Source organism: Emys orbicularis, chromosome 18 (assembly GCF_028017835.1).
Source record: "Emys orbicularis isolate rEmyOrb1 chromosome 18, rEmyOrb1.hap1, whole genome shotgun sequence".
Lineage (NCBI taxonomy): Eukaryota > Metazoa > Chordata > Testudines > Emydidae > Emys > Emys orbicularis.
Genome location: NC_088700.1, coordinates 9,776,651 through 9,798,522, shown reverse-complemented (window position 1 = coordinate 9,798,522; position 21,872 = coordinate 9,776,651). Strand labels below are relative to the sequence as shown.

The window sequence follows — 21,872 nt, the reverse complement described above, 5'->3', positions numbered from 1 at the left end:
AAGCCAGGACTCATGGCTGAGAGCAGCAGTGCTCTGTGCTGGTGACACCAAGGAGGTGGCTGGGTACTGGCAATGCCTGTGTAGCTAGCTAGGTGAGTAAAGCAGAACCCGCAGCATGCACTGCCCTCAGTGGCTGTTTCATGGCAGGTTGCAGGTGGATGTACCCTGCTAGAGGGCTGTAAATTAATTCACAGTCGTGCCTCCAGTGCTGTAGTGGAAACACTCACTCCAGCAATCAGGCAGGCTACTAGGTACTAGAGGCCTTAGCTAGGGGACCTTCTTTCCTGTCCCCAGGGAGCTGGTTTGCTGAGGATGCTGCCTGGAAATATCTGTTGTGGACCCCCATAACTTCTCCCTACGGCCCCTGTCAGTAACTATTTGCCTCCGCTGATTTTTTTGTTTAAACTGTTGTGTAGATTTAAGACTGTATAATGGCCCAATCCTGCTCTTGTTGGTCAGTGGGAGCAGAATTACAGCCCTTACTGGTTAGAGTAGGGAGAAGAGATTGGCTTTGTGTGGTTTTGACTCCTAGTAAGATTAGGAGTTTCAGAGGAAGCATTTAGATAGGCTGGTGTAATGTTGTGATTGGAATTATTAGGATTTAATATGTTGTGCAGCCCCTGGGCTGGGGCTTGTAATAGGCTTTATCTTTTCCTGCCTTTCAGTTCCAATCTAATTTAACACAATGTCACAACAACGAGTCCTGCCTCAGAGTAAAGAAACCCTCCTACAGTCCTACAACAAGAGGCTGAAAGATGACATCAAGTCAATCATGGATAACTTCACAGAGATCATCAAGACTGCTAAGGTGGGTATTTGAAAGGAGGCGAATGAAGTCAGTACCCATTTGGTAGCTGTCAGAGTGAGGTGTGGGTATAGAAGTCCATCCCAGAGCCCACTCAAGTTTTATTTCCATTAGTTAGAAGAACCACTAGAGTCCCTCTAATCCTAAACAAGGGAGCAAGTGTCTGCACACAACAGAACAAAAGTGGGAAGTCATATAAAGCTTGATTTATTTTTAAATATCCCATAAATAGAACATTCCCTCAAAAGAATAATCCTTTCCACAGTTAGATTTAGGCAAGCTCTCTGAGAAGAGTCAGTTTCCTGCACCACTTAAAGGAACAAATTTCCTCCACTAACATCACATTTAACAACTATATATCAAAACACTCTTACCCCAGATGTTTACATCCTGGAGATGACTCCTAAAAACCTTCAGCTTGTAACACCTTCACAGCTGTGGGGTCCCTAAATCTTTGTCAACTTGCTTTGTCACTACAAAATCAGTGTATCTATATTTCTTCCTCCTTTTTACTTGGACTTATTAACCATTCTCCCAGCCTATAATATATAGAACAATCCTCCGGCTAGTGACCAACTAGCATAGTCCCCACCTTCTTACACCAGCTTCCTTATGTAGAAGGTGAGGTGGGTGAGGCAAAGGCCAATTAGCCACTATGGAAAAGGCAACACATTGCAGATGGGGATTTCCTGACCGCACTGAACAAAAGAATAGATCTCTTCATCCTGAAAATAGCTGTAGATAATCAGAAAATTCCTGAATTTCTGACCTGACTCCTTGTTTTGTAATGAACTAATAGAGACTAATTAGCTCTCTAGCTGAAATCTAGAGCAGAGGTGGCTCATTTTGAGTGCTGGGGAAAAGTGATCCTTGTCTATAATTTTTTGAGGTGCTCTGGGATCCCTTTGGATGAAAGGCACCATAAAAATGTAAGATTATAATTTAGACGCTGATCTTCCGGTCACTGGGACTACTTGCATCCTAATTATGCAAGGTAACATGGGCTGAAATATAAACGTAGATCCAATAATTTTGCTCAGAATGATCATTACACCCTGAAGGCTAGAAATACCAGTCCAGCTCACAGGAAAAGGCTGCATTTGAAAATTGAACAGTGAGATTTAGGTGCCTCATAGAGATTCAGCAGTTGAAGCTTTCACTTCCTGGAGTCAAATTCTGCAGTTATGCATCTATTCTGCATCTACGCCAAGATTGGTCTTATTCTTCAATGAGGCTTTAATAGCTTTACATGGGGTGAGAGTAGGTTGATGCCAAATTTGGCCTCCTGAGTTTTCAACAGTTATTTTTAGCAGGTTACTAGTGAACAGCTGCAAATTATGCTATTCAGTTTTCAAAAAACAGTCCAATCAAACAAGCTGGGAGTGCTGGAAAATCAGTGGTGGGAAGAATCAAAGAAGACCGTTGAAGGAAAACAGAGAGGTGAACAGCAATTGGTTAACATGAGGGAAGAGATGGGAGATCAACAAATGGTGCACTCTTAACCCTGATCCTACCAAAAGCATCTACTAGATGGGATCAGGGACACAAGCCCCTTTTATATGTGGTTTGAACTGAAACAAGCTATTCTTTAAAGTAATAACCTCTTCTGGGATGCAGGAATATTGGGTGAGCTGAAGATATGTGGCTTTTTTAAATTAATTTTTAGATTGAAGATGAAACCCAAGTCTCTCGAGCGACCCAGAGCGAGCAGGACAACTACGAGATGCACGTCAGAGCTGCCAACATCGTAAGTACAGCTTGTGCGCCAAGCAGGCGTGCTGCATAGCGGATCTTGTGTGCTCTGTGGTCCATTACAGCATCCATGAGGAGCACTCAGAATACTAATGTCAATTGCTGCGAGAGGTGTAATCATCACTGGGTGGCTTTCCCAGTGCAAAGGAAGGGAGCGATTTTTTCTGTTTGCTCTGGATTTCGCTTTGGGTTGGGACCCAAATTGATCAACTTTCACTTTTAGAGCTGCCCAGTTGTAACTGGTGAGGCCCCTGACTGAAATCCTACTCTTGGCTTGCAATGTTAATACCTTCTTTTGCCTTTGGGTGGTGCCAAAACATATAGTTCTGGGTTTATACTACTGATGGCTGTGCTTGCCAGTGGAACAAAAGAACATCATTGTTCGTGCATAGAGTGCCAGAAGGTTGCATAGTGCCCCTGGTGTACATGGACAACTGTACTGTGCTAATGCATTCTTTCTCTGGTATTGCAGGCTTTTGGGTAGCATTTTAGCCAAGTTGCTCCCATCTTGCAAAGTCTGGTATCGGGGGGTTGAGGGGGCAGCCCAGCAGATCATGTTGCAGACCCGTGGTAAAGGACCCAAAGTCACTCTGTGTCCCGTTTGCTTAATGTTTTATCCACCCTGCAAGGTCCGAGCTGGCGAGTCCCTGATGAAGCTTGTGTCCGACCTGAAGCAGTTCTTGATCCTCAATGACTTCCCCTCCGTGAACGAAGCCATTAACCAGCGTAACCAGCAGCTGCGGGGCGTGCAGGAAGAGTGTGACAAGAAGCTGATCTCGCTGAGGGATGAGATTTCCGTTGACCTGTACGAACTAGAAGAAGAATATTACTCTTCCAGGTACAAATAGGGCCATGGACTCCCATACTAACAAGCCTCCTCTTGTCTCCAGCCCTTTCAGAGAAACAGGATAGGAGAGCAGATGGTCCTTAAGACACAAGCCTAAATGGATATTTCCCCTTAAAATTCACACCTGTTTTTAATTAGATCAAACTTCTACAACCTAAAACAAGCCATCGAGATGCTAAGCAGTCAGGCTGGTATGAGGAAGAGCCTTTTTCTGTGCCAGTTCTTTCACAAGTGTCCTAACTACATAACGTGCCTATTCCTTGCAGCTCACCACCATCAACTGTCTGGAATCTATTTAAAATGAACTAAAGGGACATCATCAAGTAGCTTAGAATCAGCATTTTTCTGTCTCTAGCAGGGTGAGAGGGTTGGTGTGTTTTTTGTAAAACCTACCCCTAATGTATCTTTTGTGAAATCTTTTTAAAGACTTTCAATAGAACATAGGTTCTGGTGGATACAAACTTTTTTTTCTCTCCTAATATGGTTGCAACCCCCAACGTGGCTAGTTAATGAGATCCAGTAAATGAAAGTTTCCAGAATCAGATCTGAAAGTGACTAGTTCGGTTGCACTGTCCAAGGTCAGTGAAGTGCAACAAGTTAATCAACAGCATAAATGGTGAAAAGCAAACTAGCTCTTTAAACTTCTTTCACTTTTAATAAGCTTTGATAAGCTGATTTTATTTTAGGGAATTAAAAAAAAAAGTTTAGTTACAGATGCTCGAGTCAACTGGAACTTTGAAAATCAGGCCATAATTTACTGGTAATGCAGGTATTTTAGAAATAAATGTTAGCCCAATAGCGTCCCTTTAAAATTGATGCATTATTTTAAGAAAACTTACCTTTCATAGCTGGGAAAAGGAGCGCAACAATTATAAAAAGATGTCTTAGGACAGTGAGAGGCCCAGTAAATATTTTGGAGATGAGTGGAAAGGGAGTTGAGTAGGGTTACACAATGCTGACTGATCTAAACAAAAATTCAGGTCTTAACTGGGTCAGGACTTTATTATTTCATCACTTGATAGACAACATCCACCGCTGTGCTGGCCGAACAGGGGTGTGTGAGGTTATGGTGACCCAAATGTGAGCCTGTGGTGTGTGTATGTGACATTGTAACCAGACGCTCTGGCATGTACACTTTTGTGGTTCTAAAATGGTTATTTTAATCTTTGGACCAATGGATTCTGACCATGCTGGTGTGGTCTCTTATCTACCTAGCTCTGAAACTGCACTAAGCCATCATTCCTAGCAGAACTACTGTCTAAGCAGGAGCAGGGGGGTTTTGTCCCCTCCCTCCCCTCATTGCACCAAATCAATCCAGTCTTATTCTGTTTCTAATATGAAGTGCTCATGTGGTGAGAAATCTTGCCTAGATTATAGAGCTATGGTCTCTTTAATGACGCTTCATGTCCTGTAGCTGCACCTAATGTTTCATCCACTGGTCCTTGAGCACTTATTTCCTTCTCCTTCATGTGCCATCGGCTACAGATTTAACGCAGTCTTTATTTCTGCACCAAAGAAACATGTGAGTGTTTAAATAGACACAACAAGTGGCTTATTCAAAGTACTTTTATAGAGTCAAAAGGATTTTTTAAACAGAATTTTACTGTCTGATGTGGAGAAAGGGGTTTCTATTTTGTATTAAACTACACATGGCTGTAGGATGTTAATGGTGTTTAAATGGCTGTAAATGCAAGACTCAGTATATACCTGGAGAGGGCGACATGAAACTGATTCTGAGAGCTCAGCTGGGGGTTAGTAGCTGTCAACTCCTTGTATCGCCTAGGATCAGGCATATCATTTTGTTCTATAGTGGCCTGATCCTGCTCTCACTTAAATTGATGGGAGCTTTGCAGTTGACTTCAGTGGGAGCAGGACAGTAGGATTCCACACAACCACTGTTCCAAATTGCTCTCCCAATCTCTGGTTTCTGTTGGTGGCTTTTCACCATCCCCAATAGTTAGAGCTTAGAGTTTAACGCCTGAAACGTTGTTGTTTCCTGGCATCCCTTTGGGTGAAGCTGCAGAGCCGTGCGTTCTCTGCACCCAGTCTGTTAGCCTCTGACTGGTCCCTGTGTATTGCTAGGGCCCACAAATCCTTGCGCAGACAAAACTCCTGTTGACTTCACTGCTTGTCTGTGGGAGGACTATAGAATTAGACTCTGTGCTTTTGGGTAGGTGTCACCTGGAAAGGCATATTCTCACTCCCATCACAGTACCAGGGGTTTGGGAGACACTCTTGCCCCATATACTGGTAAATACTGCATGTCTGTAGGGTTTTTGCTAGTAAATACTGATTTCATGAGGAAACTTGCAAGCCAAGAATCTTTCAAAGCAACTCATGTGCTTTTGTGTTCTAGGCAGGTGCCTTCCCACGTGGTCCCAATAGTGTGGCCTGGGGGAGCATTTAATCCTAGCATCCGCCTCCCAACTTCTCCTTTGGGGTCACATCCAACAAAGCCTCAGGGTCCTCTCCACTGTGAGATTGGATGGTGCCTTGCAGAGCCCCATGGCAACTATGAACTTCAGGTTACTGGCTGGAGAGCTGTAGTGTAAATTTTGAGGTCTATATAATTTGGGGGGGGGGGTTAAGGAAGGGAGGGAGGAGAAGGAGAGATGCCCACTTCCTTTCCAGAGCTGTATTCCACCCGGATGCTAGGCTGAAGAGTTCTTAGTAGTCCTCCTGTGTGAGGTCTGCTGGACACCAGACCCTAGTGCTCTGGGATCCAGTCATGAGGGGCTGAGATCCAGGAGAAATGGTTGGTGGTTTCAGGATTAATTAGGCCCCAGTCCTGCAGTCCTTCATGCATACCTCAGTGGCAGCCTTGTTTTGCATAGGCACTGAAGGATAGGTTGAAAAGCCTTCATGCCCCAATGAAGGGACCTCACTTGGTGATGGTGCAAAAGCCCCAGATGCTAAACGCCCACCCCTTCTCTCTAGCAAACCTAGCGGGGCGACTGCTGGAAAAGAGATGATTTGACTTGGCATTGGGTGAATTCTCTGTAACTGCCAAAAACCAAGTGCTTTAAATCAGTGACCTCCTCATGTGCTTATTCCCCAAAGCTGTAGCCCCGGGCACTCCAGCTTGCCTTATCCAGCCACCTGTGGCCGGAGCTCTGAATTCCTGGTCCACGCTCCTGTCTCTCTGAGAGCGTGCCTTGGTGACTGGAGGGTGGGTTTGGAGTTCAACCTGCTAGACACGTCTCTTCAGTTCAAAGTGTTTAGTCTCTTTTTATATATATTTTACTTTTAAAATATTTCCCATAAATCTCTATTTGAGTCTATTAATGGTAAATAAAACAGAAACAAGAAAATCCCTGGACCTCTTGGGTTTGTTTTATTTTGAACATAAGCTATTTCCTGTTACAGCACTCACTTCGGTCTCTGGGTGTCTCTTGCATGGGCAGCTCCTTCCTCTCTTCCAGCATTTTTCCCCTCTATTTTTATTTTGATTTATAGCCCTGCCACTGTGCATCCACCTCAGACTTCAGAGCAGGACCCAGGGCAACACAGGGACAAGAGATAGCCACTAGCTTAGGAACACAGGATTTGTCATAATTGTTTTACCCTGCTGGTCCACCTAATCTTATACCCTGCAGTGGTCAACCACCGTCGCCTGCTTTTTCAGAAGAGCTGAGCACACACAATTCCTGTTGAAGTTGATGGGAGCTGCAGGTGATCAACACTTCTGAAAATCTGGCCAAAGATGCTGCAGGAGAAGGCATAAATCTCCCATAAATCTTTGCCAATCTGGTAATGCTAGAGATGGGGTGGGAGGTTTCCTGACCCCTACAGTGATCCTGCAGCATGAGAATCGATTGTCCTTTTCTTGGCGCACAACTTTTTTAGCTATTAGTCATAACACTAGAGCAGGGGAGAAGGGCTTTGGGGTTTTTTTGGTTCTCAACAAAAATAATGGAATGTTGATCTTACAAATACAGACCTCCAAACAATTCAGTGACAATCTAGTAATGCTCCTTGAAAGAACTTAGTCCTTTTTTTTTTTTTTTTTGCAGGGGAAGTTGTTTGGGTTTTTTGCCCCATGGTAAATCAAGAATAATCCTGACTCTAAACACTTACAGCCCAAACTTTTAAAAGTGGCTGCTGGTTTTTAGATCTTAGACCTGAGTGTGAAAGGTGCACAGTATTCGCAGCTCCCAGCAGCTGGAGGTGTGAGCACACTCCGCTTTTCTAAAAAATCAGGGTCAAGTGTATTAAGCTGGGCACCCTAAATCACTAGCGAAATTAGGGCCAAACGGCCTGATTCTCCTCTCAGTTGGGTCCAGATCTAACTCTCAGTGAAATTGCCAGGGATGAAATCCTGGCCTCACTTACGTGAATGGGAGTTTTACCATTGACTTTAATGAGGCTGGGATTTTGCCCCAGGTGTCTTTCCTTTGACTTGAATGGGAATTAGAGTGGACCCACATGCCAATTTCAAACTGGAGTAACACCGCTGGCTTCAATGACACGACCCCTGATCCTTCCCAGGGCAGTGAGATCACACACCAGCCCGAGCCCTGTTAGGGAACATCAGTGTCATGAGACTCATGATAAAGTTTATAATCCACAAACATTATGTCCATGGACGCTTTTGCCATTTTCTTAACGCTTTGCTTCTGTCTTGCTTTCTCCCCTCCCCTCTTTTTTCCCCCCCCCTCCCCTCTCTGATTGCACCTGCTGTCTCTCCTTACTGGGGTGGCTTGTTCTGGAAAGCTACAGTCTATGTGACACCAATGATCTTCCTCTGTGCGAAGCCTACTGGAGAGAAGACCCTGCCGTGCTTTCCCCCGAAGGCCTCTCCATGCCTCTGGCAGCTGCCACGGCCGAGCAGAGCACTGCGGCCCCTCAGAGCTCAACCCCATCGCACCCTCACGTGAACGGGCACGGGGCAGGCCCGACGGAGCACTCCTGAAGAGAATGCCGTGCCTGCTGAGCACGCTCAGACCAGTCGTGCTGAGCTGATGGAGTCTTCCCAGCTGCTGCATTGAGCCAACCTTCTCCCACTCCCGGAATAATGTACTGTAGTTGTGTTTGCAGGTCAGCTGCTGCCATTCACTGGATATCAGCAGTGTCATCTTCACCTCTTGAGCCACGCCCGAGAAAGTGTTACCAGAGGGCTATGGTAGAAGTAATAGGCCAATAGGAAATTGACTGCTGTAGCAACTTTGAGCTAGGATTTGTCTTATGTAACCACATGATGACTACATGTAGAGACCATTAGGAGCATGGAGTTTGTTTCCATGTGAATCCCGGGTTGGGAACATGTTATTGTGCTATGCAGGAATCGAGTGTATTCTGGTTCTGAATAGGAAATGTGGGTCAAGGTTTGGGGTGGGTTTTTTTTCAGTATTTATTTCTTCCTGAGACTCAAGTTAATCAACATTTGCGTGCTTCCTATATCCGTATTCTCAGCCTCTTCCTCGGCTGGGGTGGCACTAAAATGACTTCTGCTGTAGTTTACAAAAATAATAACCTCCTCAGTACGTGTATATAACACTCTTCATCTTCAAGGTGCTCTGCAAACTTGAATCCTTGTGTTCAGAAACTACTGAGATGGGAGAGCTAAAGCTACCTGGACTCCCCAGAACACCCCTGTCACAGACATAAACACTATTCCCATTGAAGTGCAAGGGAAACTGAGGCAGCAGTGCAGTGACTTGCCCAAGGCTATAGATGGAGGCAGTGTCCGAGCCAGGATTAGAATTAAGGACTCTGGCTCCCAAGTGGGTGCTCAGAGTACATTTTTCTGTCAAATGGTCGATGAAGCTGCTATGAAGTTAATTTTTGGGCAGTGATTAGGGCTGTTTAATCAAAGACAGTGGCGAGAGTTGGGGTTTGATGGGTGCTCATGGCTAAGAAGCTCTTTGGTTTCTTAGTTAAGAGGAAGCATTCTGTGCAGTTTCCTTTTAAGAAACCATTTCTGGTCCTTCAATCAAAGCTATACAGCAGCACGTGGGTACTCAACTGTCACTGTCCTTAGTAGAGCTCTATGTAGCTTGAAAGCGTTGTCCCTTTCACCAACAGAAGTTGGTCCAACAAAAAATATTACCTCACCCACCTTCTCTCTCATACCCTGGGACCGCTGCAAACAGCTTTCTCCTTTCAGTCATTTAAGCTAATTCTACTTGTATAATTGAAAGAAAGTATTTGAAATGGGATGTAACCATTACAGATCAATGTCTAAACATTGCAGAACTACTGGTGCACCCAGAATGCAATTAAGTCCCTGGTCAGTATTCTACTGTAGCTTCACACTTCTCTCTGGGGTTGTTCCCCCCCCCCCCCATTTATTTTGTAAGTAGATGGCTGAATAAAACAAACTTTGTTTTGTATAATTTTTAAAGTGTGTGTTATCAGCTGCAAGGGGAGGGTGACGTGAGAATCTTACGTGTGTGTATGTAGTGGGAAGAGCATTTTCCCCAAATGTTCAAAGCAAAACCCCACTCCAGCGCCTCTTCCCACTGACACTGAAGTTGGGCTTTGCAGAAGGGTTGATTATTGCTGAACTGAAACGTGCAAGGTGAAGCAGGAGGTCCATGGGGCTTGTCTGGGGAGCTGCCCAGGGACTTTCTCAAACATTGCTGTGCTTTCTCACCTACATTGCAGGCCAGTGGTTTGACTCGGTCTGTGTGTTACATCTCAGGGTCACAGGTGTGAAATCTCTGTTGCAAAATCCTGGTAACATGCAGAACATTAGCTCAGTGGTTTGAGCATTGGCCTGCTAAACCCAGGGTTGTGAGTTCAATCCTTGAGGGGGCCGTTTGGGGATTGGTCCTGCTTTGAGCAGGGGGTTGGACTAGATGACCTTCTGAGGTCCCTTCCAACCCTGATATTCTATGATCTTATTTGTCACCTCTCAGCTAGATGCTGTGGACGCTTCACGCACCTCACATCTTGCTATGAGAAACTAAGGCTGAGTTTTCCAACAAGAGTTAGGCACCCAACTCCCAGTGAAAGGCACCCATGAATCCTAACCCACTTAGGCTCCACTAAAATGCCTGACCTAAAAGATCACTGTCCAAAATAATTCCTGGGGAGAAGGATTCCCTGTACCGACCTCATGTACTGCTCTTAATAGGAGCACTGCTTTAGTGCCATGAATCCAGCTAAAATGTCAAATAAGGCTACTATGGTCTTTGCTAAGTGGGAGAGTAACTTCTATTCTCACAAGATTATTTTACTTCTAAAGACCAGTAAAGCTGCATTGCAAGTGCTACCCTAACATGTCCTTACCAGAAAGTCCTTTTCTCTCTCCCTTCGTCACAAGTAAAAATACTGTTATGGATGCAGTTTTGCAATCCTTACTCAAGCTAATGTTCCACTGACATTAACCTGCATTGAGCGTGAATATGTGGACTGGAGGAGCAGGATTTACAGCTTGGGGAATCAAAACCATATAGAAATACTCTTGCATAGTGATTAATCAACAGTGCTCATTGCAGTGGTTACGGTACTTTATTCATAAAAGATAAACATGGTATGTTATCTTGTACACAGTGCATTAGGTCATCTGGAAGCTACAGGTGCACTTCCTGGATGGATATAGCAGAATTATCTACTGCCTCATTGTACGAAGAGTTAGTTACATATTCTCGCTATGCTTATTTATCGTTGCCAACTCTCATGATTTTAGCAGAGGTTCTGCAATACTTAGTGTTTTTTCTCAAAGCCCAAACTCCTGGAGTCACGTGATTTAATGAGAATTTCAGCTTTCATTAAAAAGAAAAAGTTTCTACTGTGAAAATGTGACCCCATTCAATTAACCCTACAGTCAAACCTAAAGACTCGGAAACCTGAAAGCAAATACAAATAACCTGAAGTATATTATTTTTTAAAATCTCATGATTTTTGTACATTTGAAGTTGTCAGTATTGTGTTAAGTACATTAGAATCAGGATGTGTGAGTTTTGCTTAAAATATTTCAGGGTAAATAACTCCCAGGACCGTTTAAACAAAATTAGGGATAAGGTTGTTTGCACAACCCACACCTATCTTAGTCGATTTACAGTTGCATAATTACATCCTGCCTCCCTAAAATTCCTTGTGTAGTTTTAACTCACTCCCTGGCCTAACTGGAGGATGACCAGATAGCACATGTGAAAAATCAGGACATTTTTTTTTCAGGGGGACTGATATAATTGCATATATAAGACAAAGTTCCTAATATTGGGATGGTCCCGATAATATTGGGACATCTGTTCACCCTACCTAACTGCCATGTTGTGTTGTAAACTGTTCAATGTCAGCTGTCCCAGCCTAGAAGTGGTTGAATTTTGGTGGCTGGGAAATGAACTTGTAAAATGACTTGAGAGCCTCAGAAATAAAGCAATAGCTCCCGGTGTGGACACAATTCTGGAATAAAAATTACTGTATTCTGGAATAGTTCACGCACAAAGCAGAAAAATTATTATGGGATAAAAGTGACTTTATTCTGGACTCCAGTCTGCACGTGAGGAGCTATTCTGGAATAGCCATGCCAGCTAATGTCCGTGTGTAGACAAGGGGACAGAGAAATCTCCGGGACACACACACGAATGGTTGCAGAACTTTTTAATTTGGACGCAGCTGCAACAGAAGGGAGAGTTCAAAGGGATTTACAGATTCAGCTTTAATCCTGGCACGGCGCAGAGCGGGCACAGAAGTCCCCGAGGGAGGGAGAAGCGTGGGGGGTATATAGCTGGGGAACTGCAGGCCATGTGCTACAGGCACAGCCTCTCCCAGCTGCCCGCAACCCCCTTCGCGGCACTACTGCAACGAGTGCGCGCCTCGCTGCGCGCGCCCCCCCCCGCGCGGCAGGTCAGGCAGCCGGACCCCGAGCCCCGGCAAGGCGCGCGCCACACTTCCTCCTCGGGCCCCGCCCCTCGCCGCCTCTGCCAATGGGGAGCGAGGGTGCGCTCTGCGTTCGGCTAGCGCTGCCTGCCCGGCCATGTGGGGCCTCGGCTCGGCTGGCAGGCGGCGGTGGCGCGCGGGTGAGGCTGTGGGGGCCCATCCCCGGGCAGGGAGCGTCTGGGAGCTGGCGGCAGGCCCCGGCCCTCGTCCTCCCCCCTATTGCTCCCTCCCCCAGGAATCCCTTTCCCCCATTGTCCCCCGTGCCCCCTTCTACTGTCCTTCCCTCCCTCCCCTGTGCCCCCCGCCCACCCCCGTAACCCCCTCTATTGCCCCTCCCTCCCCTGTGCCCCCCCGCCCACCCCCGTAACCCCCTCAATTGCCCCTCCCTCCCAGCTGTCCCTCCGCCCAACCCCGTAACCCCCCCTATTGCACCTCCCTCCCTGCTGTCCCCCCACCCCACCCCCGTAACCCCCTCTATTGCCCCTCCCTCCCCTGTGCCCCCCGCCCACCCCCGTAACCCCCTCTATTGCCCCTCCCTCCCCTGTGCCCCCCCGCCCACCCCCGTAACCCCCTCAATTGCACCTCCCTCCCTGCTGTCCCCCCACCCCACCCCCGTAACCCCCTCTATTGCCCCTCCCTCCCCTGTGCCCCCCGCCCACCCCCGTAACCCCCTCTATTGCCCCTCCCTCCCCTGTGCCCCCCCGCCCATCCCCGTAACCCCCTCTATTGCCCCTCCCTCCCCTGTGCCCCCCGCCCACCCCCATAACCCCCTCTATTGCCCCTTCCTCCCAGCTGTCCCTCCGCCCAACCCCGTAACCCCCCCTATTGCACCTCCCTCCCTGCTGTCCCCCCACCCCACCCCCGTAACCCCCTCTATTGCCCCTCCCTCCCCTGTGCCCCCCGCCCACCCCCGTAACCCCCTCTATTGCCCCTCCCTCCCAGCTGTCCCTCCGCCCAACCCCGTAACCCCCCCTATTGCACCTCCCTCCCTGCTGTCCCCCCACCCCACCCCCGTAACCCCCTCTATTGCCCCTCCCTCCCCTGTGCCCCCCGCCCACCCCCGTAACCCCCTCTATTGCCCCTCCCTCCCCTGTGCCCCCCCGCCCACCCCCATAACCCCCTCTATTGCCCCTCCCTCCTAGCTGTCCCTCCGCCCAACCCCGTAACCACCCCTATTGCACCTCCCTCCCTGCTGTCCCCCCACCCCACCCCCGTAACCATCTCTATTGCCCCTCCCTCCCCTGTGCCCCCCATTGCCCCTCCCTCCCCTGTGCCCCCTGCCCACCCCCGTAACCCCCTCTATTGCCCCTCCTTCCCAGCTGTCCCTCCGCCCACCCCCGTAACCCCCTCTATTGTCCCTCCCTCTCCGCTGTCCCCCCGCCCACCCCTGTAACCCCCTCTATTGCTCCTCCCTCCCTGCTGTCCTCCTGCCCCCCCTCTTGCCCCTCCCTCCCCTGTGCCCCCCATTGCCCCTCCCTCCCCGCTGTTCCCCCGCCCACCCTGTAACCCCCTCTATTGTCCCCCCTCCCTGCTGTCCCCCCGCCCACCCCCATAGTCCCTTCTACTGCCCCTCCCTCCCCGCTGTCCCCTGCCCATCCCCTGTGCCCCTCTATTGAGCCTTCCACCCTGTGCCCCCTCTATTGTCCCTTCCTCCCTGCTCACCCCCCGCCCACCCCTGTAACCCCCTCTATTGCTCCTCCCTCCCTGCTGTCCTCCTGCCCCCCCTCTTGCCCCTCCCTCCCCTGTGCCCCCCATTGCCCCTCCCTCCCCGCTGTTCCCCCGCCCACCCTGTAACCCCCTCTATTGTCCCCCCTCCCTGCTGTCCCCCCGCCCACCCCCATAGTCCCTTCTACTGCCCCTCCCTCCCCGCTGTCCCCTGCCCATCCCCTGTGCCCCTCTATTGAGCCTTCCACCCTGTGCCCCCTCTATTGTCCCTTCCTCCCTGCTCACCCTCCGCCCACCCCTGTAGCCCCCTCTACTGTCCCTCCCTCCATCCCCGCTGTCGTCCTACCCACCCCACATGCCCCCTCTTTTGACCCTCCTTCCCTGCTGTCCCCCCGCCCCACTCCCGTGCACCCTCTATTGTCCCTCCCTCCCCACTGTCCCCCCTTTTCCCTGCAGCTCCCTCCTCCAGTTCTCCCTCCCCCCCCCACTTCTCTTCTGTGTTGCCCCCTGTGCAGTTATAAGGTTGCTACCCAAGTCCACATTGTTACGTTTCTCTTTGTGCATTAAATAAAACCCCTTGTCAGTCTCTCATTAACCAGCTTTTTTTCAACATCTAGGGCAAGGCGATGGATGTTGCCTATGGACTTCATTCAGTGCTGGTGATCCCCCAGGCACTCACCCAGGTGGCACTGCTCCAAAGGACAGACACTTGTGTGGTGCACATCATCGCTTGAATTGAACCCCTCTTAATTCTGGGGCACGACTGTGTAGATTCTCCTGTATTTTATTGCTGTTGCCAGGTGACCTGGATTAGACATGGCTAGTCTGGCCACCAAAGACTCATACCTGCAGAGTTTAGCTAAGAAAATTTGTGTGCAGCAGGTCCAGGAGCCACGGAAAAGAACATTCGGTATTATTTCTATTTGTCCTATGCAACGAGACTCCATTTCTTGATGCTAATTTCTGATCTCTAGAAACCCTGGCTTATAGCATGGTTATCAGGCCGTCTGGTCTGTGCGACTTGGTAGGTAAAAACCAAACCGTACTGTAATGTGGGCCCCGATCCTGCAAACATTTAAGCACATCTGTAGTATTACTCACGTGATTAGCCCCCTGGACTGCTGTGCAGCTGTTCATATGCATAAAATTATACATGTGTTTAAATAGTTGTTGGACCGGGGACATAGGACACAACTGGGCTGTAGCTGGGTTCTCCTAATGTCTGTCATTTGAACATAGATAAAATCTAAATCCCATAACTAAAGAGAGGCTTATGTCAGCATTAAAATTAAATGCAGTATGTTGCTGGGCTCCTAATTTTCAGTAATATGTGGCTGGTGAGGAGGACAGTGAAGAAAGAGCTGTCCTATTACTTTCTAAACCTTTCCTGTGCCTTTCAGCTTCCAAACGAGCTGGGTCTGGAGATGCTAGCAGCCAGCCGAAGAAAAAGAAGAGAAAGAAACCTAGAAAGCAAGCTGAGAAGGCAGATGCCCCTCCAGCTAAGCAGGCAGGACCCAATCCCAGCAAATCTGCTCCAGCTAAGCAGGCAGGACCTAATCTTAACACACCTACTCCAGCCGAACAGACAGCGCCCAATGGGAGCAGAGCTGCTCCAACTGGAACAGCAGTGAGCAAAAGTGAGAACGGAACTACAGGTGAGAGGGTTTGGATGGCCAATTCACAGGCTAAATCTGGCTGAGCTGAGCCTTGTCTTTCTTCCTTCCCCACGCCAACAAACTGGGACTGGGAAGACTGTTCCGAGTCTCCATACACGAGTATTGAGTTTATCCTTTGCTCAGATCAGACTGCAAACTGGGTGTGAGGTTCAAGACAAGCAAGTTGTAATGTTGCAGCTGGGTACACTTACTGGAGATGTGCAAAGGAGAGCTGTCTGTAACTGCAGGGGGGGAAAGAGACTGTCGGTTCAGATCTAATCTAATTTTGTAGAAGCTTTTTGTAAATCCTATAATTGACAGAAATATTTCCATGAATTTGTAAAAATCTAAATTCCAATGCAAACAGTTGTTCTTAAACTAATAAACACTGCCACAGCACGTGTAGGACTCTAGACAAAATGGAAACTGAGTAACTGATTTTTCACTGTCTCAATTGGGAGAAATGAAATGTGGATCGTGTGTTGTACAGCAGGATGGTTTAATGGACTAAACCACTACTGTGGAATAACTAGATTCCCTGGAGCCATGGTTTAGATCTTAATGGGGTAGAACTCAGCCCTTGTCCTTCCCATGTCATTTTGAGTTCTGTGTTTGGGGATCTTCTGGAAGAAAGAGATTAAAAAAACCCAACAAAGTTCTTTCTGCATGGAGCAGATATTTAGCTTAAATTTTCCTTTTCTGGAGTCCTTTGTAGTGTGTAGTATAGTTGATGCTCTCCAACCCAGTGGTAGCTGCCTTTCCCTGGTACACTGAATATATTTAGTTTGCAAAACCCTTAGAAATCCTTCCGCGGCATATACAATATTTTTCTCATTAAATGTTCTAAGTGAAGTGAAGTGAAGTGAAGTGAAGTGTGTGTGTGTGTGTGTGTGTGTGTGTGTGTGTGTGTGTGTGTGTGTGTGTGTGTGTGTGTGTGAGAGAGAGAGACACACACCCAGAGTCACAAGGTGGTTAGTAGTGGGTTCTCTGGAAACATAAATCCCTTAAATCACCGCTTCTCAAACTCTTCATATTGTGGGTCACTTCATCAACTAGAGAGTGTTGTGTGGCTGACACCCCGGCCAGTGCCCCGCCTGCTCTGCAGCAACTAGAGTGCTTGGTCACCTGAAAAAGTGATTTTTTTTTTTCACACGTTGCTAAGGAGAGAGGCTGAAAATAAACTCACTTGAATTTGACCGCTGTGTTGCTTGGTTCTTTGTTTTCACTGCCTGGGAGTATATCTTCTCATTTACAGGCACCCCCTGGAATCTCCCCAAGCTGCTTACAGCCCTTGCTGCTCTGATCTCCCCACGTCACTCTGCAGATGCTTCACCAATGTTAAAGAGGCAACTTCCTGAACCGCAGTTTGAAATGCTGCCCTAATGTATTGAGGAGTTTGGGTAGGTCTGCACTACAGCTGCACAGCTATGGTGCCGCAACTGTGCCACTGTGAAGCTGTAGTGTGGATGATGTAGTTAATCCACCTCTCCGAGAGGTGGTGGCTAGATCAATAGAATTCTTTTGTTGACCTAGCTGCATCCACAATGAGGGTTAGTGTAAAATTTGAGCAATGTAGCTAGGTCAATCTAATTTTTAGGTGTAAAGCAGGCCTGTGTTTGAAAGGGCGCGTTTCATATGAATAGAGAGGAGAGTCTTCATGATTCCCCCCCGCCCCCTTTCACTCTTCAATGAAAAGGCTTTTGTCTGGGTTTAGACGTTCCCCAGTAGTGTTTGCAAGTGTGATGGGTCAGAGCTGAACTAAATGCATGAGAGAGAAACTGACCAGCTGCCGGATGGTGCTAAAACGTTCTTCTGGGTTCAACCACCTTGAGTAGTGTTAGAGATGGAGGGGAGGCAATTCCAAAGAAATGTTCCTTTCTGAGGAAACAACAAGGAATCCGGTGGCACCTTAAAGACTAACAGATTTATTTTGGGCATAAGGTTGCATCTGAAGAAGTGGTTGTTTTTTTTTACCCACGAAAACTTATGCCCAAATAAATCTGTTTAGTCTTTAAGGTGCCACCGGACTCGTTGTTGTTTTTGTGGATACAGACTAACACGGCTACCCCCTGATACTTGACACCATGCAATTTTCTGAGGAAAGTGTGTCTTGCATTTCCTTCCTGGGTCCCACTGGAAACTGTCAAAGATCTTTCCTATGTGGCTAGTGCCTTATTCTAAGTGAATTACTTCATTCTCCCACTTTTTTTACCAGGTGGAAAAAGTGATCCCGGTTCATTTTCTGCCGTGAATATCTTGCGTCAGAGGTTACATGAGAAGATACAAGAAGTCTCTGGTCAGGTAAGGGCATTAGCCACTCATTGGATAGGTTGGTTGGTCGTCGTCCTCCCCCCACAGTGCAGCTTGTTGCTGGGAGACAGGGACTGGGTGGCCAACCTGCAATATCCAGAGCTCGCTAAGTGACCTGTAAAGGGAATTCATTCTCATTGAAGGTGATGTGTTTGGGGCTGTCTCCTGGGGGACACTCCTATCGATGTCATTCAGGGTTTTGTGCATGAGTTGAGGGTAGTGTATGGCCCAGAGTGACTAGAGAAACTAGATAGACCTCTTTAATAGCCAGTTCATACAGGCCAGTCTTGGAGGAGAACATCCACCCGACCAGAGGAGGAGCACTGTGGTGGGAATCTCATGAGAGGTGAAACAGCGCCAGAATCAAGGGCTGAGGAAACCCCAAGGTCTGTGGACTCCACATAGTCTGAGGCCAGGTACAGTAAGGGAGAAGCTTGTTCACAAATGTAAGCCGGATGAAGGTTAGGAGACTCCCAGAAGGCTGAGATTTGGGATGTACAGCTGGAGTTGGAGTTCTGGGTGCTCAGCACCTCTGAAAGTCAGGCCCATAACTTCTAACCTTAGATGGTAAATGTTTAAGGCACTTATGGGAAATGTAAATCAAGGGAGTTGTGGTCATCTCAGCTGTAATATCTAAATTCTGTACAACCCCTTTACCGCCTCTCTTCCTCTTCTGGCCTTTCCTTTAGGGTGGCACTAAAGAGCTATCGCCAGCTGTGCTGGAGAAGAGGCGCCGAAGGAAGTATGAGAAGGAGAGAAAGAGGCGCCGAAAAAAGGAACTGAAGATGAAGGAGAAAATGGAGAAGAAGGGAGCCCAGGAGGCAGCTGCAGCTGTGGAGCCGCAGCAAGCGAAGGAGGAGAGCAAGGTTGGGATCATCTTCAACCAGGTCAAAGTCTGTGAGGAGGAGGAGCTGAGCAAGACAGAGAAGAAGAGAGAGAAGAGGAAGAGAGTGAAGGGTAACCTTACCCCTCTGACCGGCAAGAACTACAAGCAGCTGCTGAGCAGGCTGGAAGCCCGGAAGAGCAAACTGGAGGAGCTGAAGGACAAGGACCAAAAGAAAGCCCAGGAGCTGGAAAATAAAATGAAATGGACCAACGTCCTTTACAAGGCAGAAGGCGTCAAGATCCGCGATGACGAGGAACGTCTGAAGGCTGCCCTGAAGCGCAAGGAGAAACTCAAGGCCCAGCGCCAGAAGCAGTGGGAGAAGAGGACAGAAAATGTGGTAGAGAAGATGCAGCAGCGGCAGGACAAGCGGCGTAAGAACATCCAGAAGAAGAAGGTGGCCAAGGTGGAGCGCAGGAAGGACAAGGCCCGGAAGAAGGGCCGCATCTTGCCAGAGGACTTGGAGAAAGCTGGTGTGAAATGAGACTAGGGCTGCTAGTGTTGGTGGCATGGAAATGGACTCTCAGCCTGCACTTACGGGGCTTGTTGTGGGATCTCTTAATAAACTGTTTTACAAAACTGCTCTGATACCTGCGCCTGGTGCCATTTATCCCGTAGCCACCCTAACCCATGTTTAGGCACTTATAATGCAGCCTGATTTTTTATGGGGTGCTGAACATTGGACCTGGGGTTGGTTGGTTGTGCCTCTGAAAATCAAGCTGTTTACTTGGCTGCTTAATGTTAAGTTTGGAAGATGGGGGCTCTACTTTTTCTAACTTCATGATGCCCAGAATGGAACATTTATATTCTAGGTATCGGCTGACTAGCCCTCTGATACAGGCTTCTGAGGTTTGGCTCAGCCCCCTTAATGCCTTCCATGGGGGGCATGGATCATCGTTCACGTAGCGCTCCCGTCAGTATGCGGCCTGGGGAAGCTAATGATCCGACCAGCACACCGAGTTCAGTGATGAAGCCGTCACCTGCCGGCTCAGGCACGTTGCACATATGCTAAGAAGATGCCTTCCACACCCAACCGGGTCTTTCTAGCTTTATTCATCAGCTGCAGGTCTCCACGCACACCCCCTCCCCGGTTTCCAGTTCTGAGCTTAGGTTGAAGTTCATTTTTGATTCCGCCTTACCTCTTCAGTGCCAAAAGGGGCTGTTGCAAATTGTGAACTCAATGGCAAGGAAGGAAAGAGCTGTGTATAGCGCCATGCTCTTAAAGAGCTGCAAAATGCTCCCTGGTAGCCACTCTCTGACCACAGATACCAGAGCTGGAGCACAGGTTTTCCATATGGCAATGCAGAGACCTAGTTCTGTTTTCTTTTGTACTAGTGCAAATATATTTTCCTTAAACAAAATGAGTGGAACTTCCATGATGTATCAAATGGCCAAGTTTGGGGAGTCCACCTGTTAACCTGATTTTTATGGGCTGATTTATTATTATAGGCTCGCCAATGATCTGACTAGAAGTACTTAGGTTCTTGTTGCAAAACCAGGCTACAGAATTAGAGAATGTAGCGAGTTCAATACTTTGTCTGGCCCCTTGGGGTATGTGGCAAAGACATTCACACTGAGGACAAAGCCAGGCTTTAGAGATTTTATTAAAATAAAGGAATTATCAACGCCCCAAACCATCGAGCAACAAAGCACTAGTACAGTTCTGTAGACCCTTGTGGTATCATCCCTTTACCAACCTACTTAAACTAGCATACTCACATCCTTCCTTGGGGACCTGGGAGTGGGAGACAAAGGATCAGCCTCATCTCTGGCCTGCCTGATAAATTCAATGGTCCGGGTTCCTCAATCCCAAGATGGTGGAGATCATGCTCAGGGGTTAAGTAGCTGAGCTATATTGCAAAAGCTGAGCTGAAACCCCAAACAAAAGAGGCCTCAAGGCCAAAGACAAGGAAAAAGATCTAACCCCCACATGGTGGTTTCCCTTCCTATAGAGTCCTGGCACTATCCTGAATATTCATATCATTACCCAACCATGCTCAAATCTTATTTCCTCACCCAGATAAATCTTACAATATTCTCAAAACTGTGAATACCCTAACAAATCGTGTTACCTTTGGCCTGAGCTGTTAATTCCATGTTCTTGCAGCGTACCTGGAGGTTACTGGCATGTTCCAGAATTCTGGTAAACACATTCAGTTCGTCAAAGTTGAAAGGGGTAACTGGTAGGCCATTTATCTATGCCAAAGGTTACAGATACTTCTGCTAACTTGCTCTAGCTAATCATACAGGGTACAGGCCTGTAGGTTCTTTGCATTACAGCTAAATATAATGAAGTGATGTTTACTGAAATTACTCAGTACAAAAACATAAAACAATATAATCAATCAAACCAATAAAGAAAAACATATAATCTAGCAGGCTAGCCCTATGGGCTACATACCTACTGCCCCCTAAACAATCTGGAGATAGTCCATGTGTAGATCTCCCCCCACCCCCATTGCTCCCTGAGCATATTGGGTATAGGTACAATATTGTTTCCGGCTTCCCTGCATATGCTGCAAACACAGCATGCTCTGAGAAATGGGGTGTGGTGTTTCCAGTTAGTGGGAGCGCCTTAAACTGAGTGCCTGTGATTTGGTAGTAACATAGATAACTATGAGCTTTATTGCTGGATAGACATCTACACAGCATTCATTAAACTGCCAGAGTCCAATCCCATTGTACATGGGACTCACTTAAAAAACACGGGATGGATTCTCGGGGGCCAGTGTCTTGTTTTGTTCCAAGAGTGAGACTGGGCATGTGGCAGGGATGTTCCCAGGAGGACACCATATTGGGCTCTAATCAGAGGATGGCAAGGGAGGGGAGATTATGAATTCATCAGCCAATTTTCATTGATTTTAAATAGGGGATGGAGGATAATAATTAAAGGGTTTAGGTCTCTCATAATATCTCTCAAATGTTTAACGGGAGCATTTTTAATATAAGAAAATGTTCTTTAACGTCTGATCCTTTGGTTAGTCCAGTGTCCTCCACTGCAGCTTCTGGGTACATGTAAAAAAAAAAAAAAACCTTGAAAACCCATCAAATTAGAAGTGGGCAAAAGTCAGTACAAAAGCTCATCTGCATTTCTAAGGTGTCCACCACCATGGCATCTAAGTACCA

At 47.5% G+C, this 21,872-nt stretch overlaps 2 protein-coding genes across 4 annotated transcripts; both read left to right on the top strand.

Moving 5' to 3' along the window:
- On the top strand, window positions 1-9,734 carry MED22 (mediator complex subunit 22). Of its 3 annotated transcripts, none has more exons than XM_065418786.1 (5): window positions 1-92; window positions 666-808; window positions 2,472-2,552; window positions 3,187-3,395; window positions 8,124-9,734. In XM_065418786.1, exons 2-5 carry the CDS (start codon window positions 686-688, stop codon window positions 8,314-8,316), a joined length of 606 nt encoding a protein of 201 aa, XP_065274858.1. In that variant the 5' UTR covers window positions 1-92; window positions 666-685; the 3' UTR covers window positions 8,317-9,734. The 3 variants fall into 3 exon arrangements, with proteins under 3 accessions (XP_065274858.1, XP_065274856.1, XP_065274859.1); XM_065418784.1 differs by having other exon boundaries at window positions 8,118-9,734; XM_065418787.1 differs by lacking the exon at window positions 8,124-9,734 and having other exon boundaries at window positions 3,187-3,828.
- Window positions 9,735-12,322: 2,588 nt separating this feature from the next.
- On the top strand, window positions 12,323-19,298 carry SURF6 (surfeit 6). Its single transcript, XM_065418875.1, has 5 exons — window positions 12,323-12,373; window positions 14,516-14,808; window positions 15,299-15,553; window positions 17,769-17,854; window positions 18,553-19,298. Exons 2-5 carry the CDS (start codon window positions 14,715-14,717, stop codon window positions 19,228-19,230), a joined length of 1,113 nt encoding a protein of 370 aa, XP_065274947.1. The 5' UTR covers window positions 12,323-12,373; window positions 14,516-14,714; the 3' UTR covers window positions 19,231-19,298.
- The last annotated feature ends 2,574 nt before the right edge of the window (window positions 19,299-21,872 follow it).